Source organism: Lottia gigantea (genome assembly GCF_000327385.1).
Source record: "Lottia gigantea unplaced genomic scaffold LOTGIsca_139, whole genome shotgun sequence".
Classification (NCBI taxonomy): domain Eukaryota; kingdom Metazoa; phylum Mollusca; class Gastropoda; family Lottiidae; genus Lottia; species Lottia gigantea.
The window spans coordinates 431,379-443,846 of NW_008707601.1; the positions used below are offsets into that span (position 1 = coordinate 431,379).

Below are 12,468 nucleotides of genomic sequence, written 5' to 3' on the forward strand. Positions count from 1 at the left end.
ATAAATAGGAGATATGAGTCAGTGTTGATCAAATTGACAAAACACCATCTGTTTCAATCACAAGACAAGTTAAAGATACAGTCGGCGTTCAGGGAGGATTCAAACAGTGGCGTTTCTCCGGACGAGGTCAAAGGGGACACATGCCCACCTTCCCCTTAAAAAAACAAAGGAGATTGGCCGGTTTAATTATTTCTGCGGCCTCTACCCTACATAATCTTCTAAGAAATGCCACACGCCTGCCAAAAAAAGGAGATATGCCACAGATTTGGCCTCAGCCCAATTGTTTACACAGTAGGCCTAAAGGGATGTGGTCGTCTAAATACCAGCAGATAAATTCCTGTTTCCTATTTTAAGATATGAAAATCAGTCACTCTAGGCCTGACAAATCTACGTGTAGCTAGCAGACCTTTCACGGTTGACCGTGACAGAATTTGTGAAAAGAAGAGAAACCACATATTATGGACTATAAATTGCCAAAAGAACAGTCGTTCGTTTCAGAACCACTGACATTCATTTTTGAGACAGTGCAAAGTGCAATTTGTATAGACATGCGCAGTTTGATCTGTCACCTCATGTTTCCGGTTTATAAAAAATCAACAAGATGGTAAGTAAAATTTGTATTTCTGGTCTCAAAATTCAAATTATATGTGTCGTAGCCTAGTTATTTGTACACTTTTATCCGTTTTATAATTGTGGCAAATGGGCTTCCCACAGAGATGATTTTTCGAGTCCCAACACCTTAATTCACAGTCCATGAACTGATCATGGCGCCGGTTTGATCCCTTGTTATTTTGTTCCATTCTTACACTTACAATATAACATTTTGTGTTGTGAAATTGTAAAGTCTATTGTCCAATTTCTTAGTAGCTCTGGATCGAAATGGGTAATGATTTGTTATGTTATAAGTACTGGGATTATAGTCTGCAGTATGTCCCCCTATTTTCAACCCTGTCCATCTCTAAGTCTAAATGTGAAGTCTTGGTCTTGAGACTTGAGTTGTTTACATCTTTTTATAGAAAAAAGTAGGTACCCACATTACTTATTTTCTGGTGTAACAAGTTCTTTCCTAGACTGTTCTCACTGCAAATTAGTCTGTAATTTTTTCTTCTAAAAAAAACCTCAGTTTCTGTTACTTCAAGTTAGATATTAAAATCTACAAGAGGAAGTAAGCCAGGTATGAAGGTAAATAGTCATCACAGCTGGTAACTTAAATGTTTATATGACTATCTCTTTAGGTGTGATTTCTCATTCGCTAATTAATGGCAAATTTTTATTTCAGAAACCTATATTGTTACAAGGACATGAACGTTCCATTACTCAAGTTAAATACAATCGCGAGGGAGATTTGATATTCTCCAGTTCAAAAGATAACATACCCAATGTCTGGTACTCGTTAAATGGTGAACGTCTAGGAAGTTATAACGGCCACAATGGAGCTGTGTGGAGCTTAGATGTCAACTGTATCCTTTTTATTAGATATTTAATGAAGGTTAATCATCTGAAAGTAACAAATTTTCTCTAATAGAAATTCTTGATCTAATTTAAACTCAATAAACTGTGTATTCTTACAAGAAAAAGATTAAATGCTTATTGTTAGTTCCAACATTGAGTAAGAATTTGCTTGCGCGAAATATAATTGCTGTTGAATAGTCTTAAGCTCCTGTACAGTTTCTAATAGCCAGTGTTGACTACTGAAAATTATCCCAGGACTGAAGAGATTCAACATTTGAAAATGATATAAGATATTCAGCTCCAAAACAACATGGATATCATTTGCTACACATCATAAGATTTCATGGTGCCAATTTATTTCAGTAAAAAAAAACTAAAGGCAATCATGATTTCTGACCTAAACAAACATTGAAATTTCATGTTCAATATTACTTAGTGGGTGACTTCCAAACTCTTGTCTCTCAATTCACAACTATCCAGCTCTAACAATAATTGCCTTGAGATGTTAATGACATCTTTCAAACATATTGCCCTAGGTTTACTTTGCTTCAACAAGATATTTTTTCAATTCCTTAACTATCACTATAGGGGACACAACTAAAGTTTTAACAGGTTCAGCAGATAATACTTGTAAATTATGGGATTGTGAAACAGGTTAGTTGTTTGTATTAATCTATTTATATCAATGTATATAATCTGATTCCAGGTCAGGGAGGAGGGGGGCATAAAGTCAGTCTGTTCCGCCAGTCACATGAGGCTTGTTATCTTTCTAAAGTAATTTTGGATGTTATTTTCTAATTTTCTGATTGTGCTAGTTTAATTGAAGTACATTGAGTTATATTACATTTACAGGTAAAAATATATATAGTATTGAAACAAGAACTGGTGTGAGAACATGTAGTTTTTCATTCAGTGGTCGAATATTAGCTGTTTCTACAGATAAAACTATGGGTTTACCATGTGAACTACAGTTTTATGATGCATTAGACCCACAGCAACTTAGTAAGTATATTTCTTAATTCATTAATCAAAGTGAAATAATTTTGCAATGGTGACATCATTATATTTAGTGGAATTGCAAAACCCATAGATATCTGACTGAAAATTGGGTTGTTAGAAATTGATGTTATCAGTGTCTGTGATACATACAAAATGCTGATTTTAGTAAAATTGCAAGACATCTGACTGAAAATTAGAATGGAGCAATTATCAGTGTGCTGATACATACAACATCCAGGCAACCTCTTTTCTTTAAAATTTGAATGTTAAAATCAATAGCAAAGTAGGATGTTTCACTCTACATGTATTTCATCAAATTTTATTTGAAATTTTTTCTTCAGGACAAAGTAAACCATTTCTGTCTATCCCAGTAGAGGGATCTAAAATCACAACAGCGTTATGGGGTCCGTTCGAGGAGTATATGATAACAGGACATGAAACAGGAGAAATGAGACAGTACGACACAAAGGTGAGTCAACATTGTCAATTTCTTATCCTTTTCAGAGAGTCCACATAGGTAATGATTTTGATTAGGTATTTTGGTTTATCAACTCCATGCATTATTTAGCTAATCTTTTTTATTTTGTATCTATATTTGTCAATAGGGGTCCCTTCTGAGAGTCCACATAGCTAATAATGTTTGTTAGGCAAATAGATTTGAATTACTTTCAGAGAGTCCATATGGCTAATATGTTAATATTGGTTTGTCAACTCAGCAATCCCTTTAGAGAGTTCACAAAACTAATCATGTTTATTATGTATCTGGGTTTGTCTATCTGGCATCCCTTTTGGAGAGTCTGCACAGCTAGCAATTCTTACCTTGACACCTCTGCATTTCTCACAGCTAATTATTTGTGGTAATCCATTTCTGAGTGTTCACATAGCTGATAAGGATGTTCACATATAACACAAATCAAAAGGGAATATATTATAGTACAACTTCTTTAGAAACAAAGTATGTAATGTTTCAACACAATTTACATATCTTTTCACTTTGTATTAAGAGTGTTCACAAATGTAATATTCTCCTATTATGTTAATAGACTGGAGAACAAGTGTTAGAAATTAAAGAACACAGTAAACAGATAAATGATCTTCAAGGTTCTAAAGATTTAACCATGATAGTCTCAGCATCTAAAGACAGCACAGCTAAAGTAAGTTTTATTTAAAGGTCAAGTAAAAAATACTTAGCTACTAGGCTGTAATCTGTGTCAATCTATTACAAGCTTCATACGTATACCTTGTCTGCAATAGCCACCTTTCTTGTACCTACAAATTTTATGAGGTAGCACTTTCAATGTATAATGCCAAGGGAGATAACACTGTTTGATTTTCAATCTTTTTTATTGTAGTTATTTGATACGAGTACTCTAGATCATTTAAAAACATATAAAACAGAACGTAACGTCAACTCAGCCTCTATTTCACCTATCAGAGATCATGTAAGTAGTTTTCTGTTGTACTGTAGGACTTTCCATATCAGGATTTATAAAAATAATGAAAGACAAATTTTCTTGATTGTCCTTCCAAGACCATCTTTGAACTGTAGGATAATGGCTCACAGCTTCACCTTGTGTGGGATATAGGCTGTCCTGATTGAAGAACTCTCGCAAAAACGAACATGCAGATGTTGTTGTCAAAGCAAAATTTCGCTCATTGCACACTGCATAGTGTTGCCTGTCATCCACTCGCCCGATAAGTTAAAGAGAAGTGAGACATTTATTCCAATTCATTGTTTCATTAGCTTAACAAAATACAGATGTAAAACTCCATTTGACTTGATTACAGGTTGTGTTAGGGGGAGGACAAGAAGCTATGGAAGTAACCACAACTTCAACCAGAATTGGTAAATTTGATGCTCGATTCTTTTCATTAGTGTTTGAGGAGGAATTTGCTAGGGTTAAAGGTCATTTTGGACCAATCAATACTGTTGTTTTTCATCCTGATGGAAAAAGGTAGGATTATATTTTTTCACACCTCAAAACTGTCATTGTATGACATAATATTGGATCTTGATGGGAAGATTACTTTTTAACACACCAAGGAGAGATAATACAGTATACTACAGTTTCCCCCTTGACACACTAAAGGGAGATAATTGCAGTAGACATTAGTTATCTCCCTTGGCACACTAAAGGGAGATAAACTACACTTACTTCCCTTGACACATTAAAGGGAGATAATTATATCATACAACAGTTACTTCCTTGACACATTAAAGGGAGATAATTCCAAAAGTTATTTTCCATCTGACCATCAGCTGATGTTGATGCTCCAAAGTTTAATTCTACCACTTTATTTGTAAATTTTCATTGGATACTTGGCCAATTAGAGCTTGATTAGATATTAATCAATTAGTGATAACATATTGCATAATAAATAAAAGGGGGATAATTTCATGTAGTATTTAGTTTGAATCGTGTCAGATCTGTATTTAAATATTTTGATGTTTATTTCAGTTACGCCAGTGGAGCAGAAGATGGGTTTATTAGAGTTCACTATTTTGATCCGAATTATTTTGATTTTGATTTTGAGATTTAATCAAACGTAAATTATCGTATAAATATTACCTATGTCCTCTGATTATTATCTTCATTATAATAAACCATTTAAAAGGAAGTCTCTGTTACTGATTTTTTTATACTTACCAGTAGTAAACATAGGTTGTTCTTTCAAGTGTTCAAGTTTGGTCAGTCATAACTAGAAGATAACTTTTCAAATGAAAATTATATTACACTTTTCATTTTATTGAAACAAGAATAATTTAACGGAAATTGTGGGTTTAAATACAATAAAAAAAAAAAAACAAATATAACCAATTAATTAGTCCTGCTAATTAGTACAAAAAAACAATAATATCACATTGTAATAATATGAAAAAGTTGGATAATGTACAAAAAAAAATACTTTGATGAAAAAAATGCCTCGAATATTTCAAAATTACATCCTCATCAATTTGCCTTCGGGAACAGACAATTTTCTTTCAAAATGAAAATATAATCTACATTTTCTTATAGAACTAGTTTCAGTGAACATTATCATATCACAGAATAAATGTCTGCTAATCCAAGTAATTCATGTCTCTACAAAAATATAGAGGGATGAATGTTTTCACAATACTAGTAAAACTTGTATATTATTATTATTGCTATGGAACTAGTTTAGCTAAAAAGTATCACAGAATAAAGGTGCCAAGCATTTCATGTTTTAACATGAACTGAAGGCAAATCCACGAAATTTCTTGCTCATAAAGATAATGATTCCTCTGTAGTAAAGTAGTAAATGGATGATTTTTGTAGATTAAAATATGCCATCAAATAAACTGTTAAAATTATCCTCTTCCTGACAAACTTCTTGATTCCTGAAATTATTTACACAAAAAAATGAGGCATTGTTACAAATTCTCAAAACTATTCTCTTAGCACTAGGATATCCTAGAAACAGTTTTAGAAGTTAAAGGGACAAAAATACCTCAAACTGGGAATTTGACTTTCTATTTCTATATAATTAGAAACTGAAATTTGTAGTTTGAGGTATATTAGAAGGGATTATGCGATTTTCATGCAGTTTTAGTACTTCTGAAAACTATTTATATTCAAGACCCCAAATCATGGCCTTAAAGGAAAACTTGATATAAATTACTAATAACATGATTGAAGAAGGTCTGAGTTGCTTGTTGTATCTGTGCAGACAAGTCCAGGCATTCACTCTCTCTATACATTAACAGAGGAAATCGTGCTACAACTTGGTTGGTTGGTAGATGACAAGTTAACGTTCGCTTCCAGCGGATGCTGATATCACAGACTAGGTAGTTGTTGGTAGATGACAAGTTAACGTTCGCTTCCAGCGGATGCTGATATCACAGACTAGGTAGTTGATGGTAGATGACAAGTTAATGTTCGCTTCCAGCGGATTGTGATATCACAGACTAGATAGTTGTTGGTAGATGACAAGTTAATGTTCGCTTCCAGTGGATACTGATATCACAGACTAGATAGTTGTTGGTAGATGACAAGTTAACGTGCACTTCCAGTTAACTGATATCACAGACTAGGTAGTTGTTGGTAGATGACAAGTTAACATCTGCTTTCAGCTAACTGATATCACAGACTAGGTAGTTGTTGGTAGATGACAAGTTAATGTTCGCTTCCAGCGGATGCTGATATCACAGACTAGGTAGTTGATGGTAGATGACAAGTCAATGTTCGCTTCCAGCAGATGCTGATATCGCAAACTATGTGCTACAACTTAGATTTAAAACTAGTTATAGCACAGCTAGGCTCCTCCCACTTGTTTATACAATGAAAAGATCAAAGGAAATTCCTGATATCATGTTATAAATGACATCCCTTTAAATAATCACAGTATAATATTGTGATGACTTACTTGACAACTGGACAGAAGAAATGAGATAAACCGAACTGTTTTTCTGATACCGGCTCTTTATAATCTTCTATATACTTCTCTCTTAAATAATAAACATAATTAATGAACAACACTACCAGTTTCTAACCATGTACAAAACTATTAAAAACTATCATAAAATCCATCTTCAAGCTACTATGCAACTGTATCTAATACCTTGACTGCAATAGTCACCTTTCTGGCATCACAGAATGCAGCAATTTGATTGGATTGTACACTTCAGAAAAAGCCAATCAGAGCCAAACCGATTAAAGCCAATCAGAGCCCTCATCAATTTGTAAGCAAATGTAATTATTTTCAAACTTTCATGATACAAAAAAGGTGGCTATTACAGTCAAAAGGTATTAAGACAAGGTTCTTTATAGTTTGATATTGTAAAGATGCAATAAACTATGATAATGAATTGAATATTGTCAGTTTTTAATTACAGACAAATTCTTTTTTCTGTAACATTTTCAAATCAAGTTGGAAAACAATAAACTTGAAGAGTTCATGAAGAAATGTCAATGTGAAAAGTGACTTACCTAGTTGTATTAACAGGGGGTGATTGAGATAAATATGGTGGGGGTACAGGTGATTTTAGTGGTAATGTTGTAGGTCTTGGGGAAGTACAATCCTCTGGTACCCAAGCTAGAACCTAACAAAAATGAAATCTATTGACCAAATTTGAAGAATGAATGATATAAAATTGAAAATGCAAGCAGGAAATTGTCCTGTCAGTCAAGTTGACAGCTAGATGTCTACTGTTTTGCGAGTGCCACCCATGATCTGTCAATTGTTAGAGATCTCTTTAATCCCTAGCATAAATTATGACCACTTTTGATGCTATTGGGTAGAAATTCCACAAAGCCAGAACCTTACCGATCATGGATGTAGATCAAAAACCTGAAGAAACATGCAGGTCTGTATTTTAATATGGTGACATAGTCAAGAAAACAGCAAGTGGCGAAGCCAGGTTTACATCCGAGGGGAGGTTACAAAATTTCTAACCTAATTATGAGATTTTTGCCCGAAAAACTTGCTTTCGGGGCTGCGAGGGGGGGGGGGGGGGGGCCCCCACTGAAAACAGCAAGAAATTCTGATGGCATGGTCGGTGCTTTCGAGAGTTGGAAGAAGGATGGGAAAGACATTTCTGAACATTTCACTTACCTGACCATATCTATGTTCTTTATTCCGCGGTGGACTGTCAAAATCATTTACTGATTCTGGTTTCTGATTGGCCAAGGATTTCAACTGTGAGTAGTGGTGGCCATCTGGATAGTTTCCATTTAGTCGATTCATTTCAAGACATTTTTCATTATTAGAATCCTCGGTTGCCTCCCTTTGATGGTAAGGAGTTTGAATTTGTGATCCATAACTCACTTGTGATGGATTAAATGTATGTTTACCATTTTCCATACAACCTTCCCTTGTTAGATATCTGTCTTGATATTGCAGAAATTTTTCTCCCTGAATATTTGTTGGCATGTGTCCTTTTGGATCATTAAGCTTATATGATCCATCAGAAAACTGCTTGAAGTTGTGTTGGACATCAACATGGTTTCTCTTTTGATTGGCGTCACTATTTGTTCCTTCTTTGTCTGGAAATCGTTGAGTATTTTGGCTTACGTCTTCAAGACTGAGTTCTGGACGATTCCAAAATCTGTCTTGATTACCCAGTGGGTTTGAAGACATTTGTTTAGTATCATCAGAAGAATAGGTATAATTTACTGACTTCAGATTAAATTTGGGTTTCATTTTTTCTTTATTTGAATCAGAATGCTGAATATGATGTGGACCTTTTTTGAAAATTGGAACTGGTCTTCCTGTAACATTTTCAATTTGATCTTTTTGAGGTTTTTTGTACACTTGTTCATTTGAAAGTCTTTGTTCATTTTTTATATTTATTCTGGATTGCATATTAGAGACATCCTTTTGGCTATCTTGATAAACAAGGTCCTTTTCACTTTTTGGTCCTGTAAGGTATGGTCTATCTTCAAAGCTTTCGGGAGAAGCGTTTATGACATCATCCAGATTGTTCCGTGAGAGACATTTTGCGACTTGGTAATGTATAGCACCAAACTTATTGTCATCATTTGCAAAGTTTCTGCCCATCTCAAATTCATTCAGTCTGCTATTGCTGTTGTCAGTTTGGTATTTTCCAACATTGTTTATTTTACATGCCTCTGTCAGTGCCTGTGAGGAGATCCCATGGGGAGCATGAACTGAATTATTAACATTTCTGTGCCCAATCGTTGGACGTGACATCTCAAGTTCTGATGTACCAGTAAAATGTCTACTCGTGCATTTTGAGGCAGGAGATTCAGAAACAGGGGGAATAACTTGCGAATATTTTTCATTATCCATCACAACTCCTTTCTTTTTTTGTAAAATTTCTTTTCGTAAATCTTCAAAATCTCTTCTCGATTCATCAACATCTGAATTTTGATGACCATTTACAGTAAATAAACGGTGTGAATTTTTTAATTCGTTCATTTTGTGACTGATTTTGTTTCTGAAATCAGAATTCGATGTTTCCTGATTGGCTGTTTTATTGAAATCTTCATCTAGGATGTCGTCACTTTCAAATGATGTGTAACAATGTTTTAAATCTGACGTCTGCTTGTCAATATTTGAATTCAAATTTGTCATTTCATTAACATCATTTTCAAACTCGTCATCAGAAACTTCATATCTTTGATTAGATAGTTTAAACCAATCGGAAGAGTTAGTTGATGAATTGATTTGATTGGTTAAATTATGCATATTTCTGTTGTTTGAAGGTTCTATTGAATTATGTCCCCTTCTTCCAGCAAACTTCACGGACGGAAGATTATCTGTCTCATAGCTTATCGTTTCCATGGTTTCACCATCACTGTCCGAATCTAAATTACTATAATGATTGTTTATATCAAATTTACTAGAATTCTGATTGGTTCTCTGATAATTTGCTTTAACATCAGAATAAGAGAGTGCATTATGATCGAGACTATCTTTTCTTCCGAAATTAACCTGTTGATGGCAGCTATCATTTTTGATTGCAGAATTTGACATCCCCATTTCAAAACGAGTGTCTTTCTTCCAACTGTCTTCAGGATCATCTTGCGGTGCTTTTCCAATTATGATAGAATTCTTCTGAACTGTATCATTTATCATCTCAACAACATCATCATCACTGAAATTCAAATTTTACTTGACTGCCAAGATGACACCAATGATGACAAAAATGAGAATTGAATTTATAGCCAATCACATGCCTTGTTAGAATTTGTATGGAATATTAATCAAGTCCATGAGAACTAGTAGTTACATTCGCATGCCTTATCAATTACAATGTTTCTGGTAAAGGCTCTGATTGGCTGTATTTGATAGCTTGCAATCCAATTTAATTCGATGTATTTACTTCCTTAAGAGTGTCAAATAATGTCATGGTATTAGACATGGTTTATATCAGTTTGACATATTCTAGGTACGAACCTTGAGAAACCTGGATCCCAGTAGGTGATCATATCATCGTTAATTGTCGTAGCTGGGTGACGTTTTTCTGGTGGGTTGTTGAAGTCCTCTATACTACAGATTGATATGTTATCTAACGGACTATAGCTAATACCATCTTCTTCAACTACGGGAGATAACTCCAGATTAAAATTACCTTCAATAGAAATTATCACAATTTTGAAAAACAGACTTACCTTAGTTATAATAATGTATCAGTGACTTGACTTGTTCAGTAGAAAAAAACAAAACAAGAATTGATTTGGTGCATTCTGACACATATATTTGGGGCAAAAACGTATAAAAGTCACATTTTGAAATTTCGTAGAAATGAAATAGGGTACGATTGGGGGTACAAACTATATTTCTAGGGTGATAAATACCCTCCTGTATCCCCCTGGCACAAATATCTTAACTGGACTATACCTTGATTAAAATGTTGCTGCTGTCTAACTTGTTGTTGTTGTTGTTGATGTTGGTTTAGTCTTTCCCAGCCATCTTCAACTTCAATATTCCCTTCTATATCATCATATTCTTCTACCCAAGGTGTAGTGTTCTCCCAAGACAGGGTTCCTCTACTTTTATCATAGGCAAATCTGGTCAGATTTAAGTTATGAGTTGGTGGAGCATGTATAGAGGTGTTTAACTGTAATAAAAATTGAGAAAAAAATTTCCCAATAATAGTTACTTTTTTTCAACAATTAACCTTGAAGAAATATAAAATCATTCTCTACATATTCATATTGAGATAGTTTTCTAGAGGTTCAGGCCAAATGAAGTCAATTTCATGTGAATTATTAGATCACCTTGCCTGCCATTTACTCCCAAGTTGAAGGGTTCCTTCCCATTTCCCCACCTGGCAAAAATTTCCCCCACGGTCTTCCAATTCCTCCTGTGTTGAGAAGCACTGTCTTAGGGTACAGATTACTACCAATAGTTATTTTATTTGGTATTTAGGTTTGTCAACTCATCATCCCTCTCAGAAACTCAACATGGCTTATATTGTTTATTTGGTATTTCTAAACCTATTTGATAATAAAATGTGATATATCACCATCACTCTTACCCTAGGTCGTTTTATATCAGGGGGAGCTGAAGGAAAATCTTGAGCTCGATTCTGTAAATTCTTAATCTGAGCATCAAGACCTCTTTCACCATGCCTATCTTTAGTTTGAGATGGTGTTTTCGGTGCTCTAGCCGGACGTTTATTGGCTACCCCATCTTTACAGCATTTATGTCCACAATGCATCTTATTGACACACTTGTGAGCACAAACTACTAGAGCAGTATCAGAATGTGTGATTTCTGAAGTCTTTCTGGGTCCCTCCTGAAAATAAATATAGTTCATTGAATGAAAAGTATGTAAAATAAATTCAAATATATAGAAAAGACATATATTACTGCGTGCAATCCGAACAAGTTGCTGCATTTACAAACTTTTGTGACACGCTAAAGGTGGCTATTACAGTCAAGGTATAAGTCAAATTCGTAGTTTGATATTGTAAAGATGGATAATTACAGAGAATTTAACTAGAACTGGTCTCTAACTGATCAATGTTATAGGTATATTTGATTCAATTTGATAATTAAGTCCTTGTTTTATAAATTTCATTGATGAAAACTTTTCTGAAAATCTGTCTGAGTTTATAGTCTATGGATAAGTAAACATTATAAAGGTAAACTCACTCTGGGCTGGGTTGAACTGTACTGTGTATCATTTAAATATACAGGAACATATACTGTGTGTATATCAACACCAACTATAATATATACATTCATACTCTTCATTGACATAACTTACTATCTATACATGCTTTGGATATAGAATCCTCATCAGGACAGGTGATTTTGAAATTAAGTAAGAAAAGCCAATAAGCTTCAGCTCTTGGGCCAGTTTTAACTCAAGTTGATTTGTTTTCATATGATTGGTCAATCACTTGAATCAATTTTAAATTTGTAAAAATTGTAAAAAGGTTTTCTAAACTTTCATTTTACAATCAGACAATTGCTGGTCTTGTAATTCTACTTTAACTTAACGATTTATGACATTGCTGTCACAGAAGCTGCTAATAATATAAAAGGACCTTTGAGATGGTAACATCATAAAACATCCAGTTT

At 34.1% G+C, this 12,468-nt stretch overlaps 1 protein-coding gene across 1 annotated transcript; it reads left to right on the top strand.

The window, feature by feature from the left end:
* The first annotated feature begins 568 nt into the window (after positions 1 to 568).
* LOTGIDRAFT_200332 (hypothetical protein) lies at positions 569 to 5,217 on the top strand. The gene is made up of 9 exons (XM_009049570.1): positions 569 to 604; positions 1,280 to 1,460; positions 2,041 to 2,106; positions 2,305 to 2,454; positions 2,793 to 2,920; positions 3,495 to 3,605; positions 3,804 to 3,893; positions 4,240 to 4,406; positions 4,911 to 5,217. Exons 1-9 carry the CDS (start codon positions 602 to 604, stop codon positions 4,990 to 4,992), a joined length of 978 nt encoding a protein of 325 aa, XP_009047818.1. The 5' UTR covers positions 569 to 601; the 3' UTR covers positions 4,993 to 5,217.
* Positions 5,218 to 12,468: the final 7,251 nt, after the last annotated feature.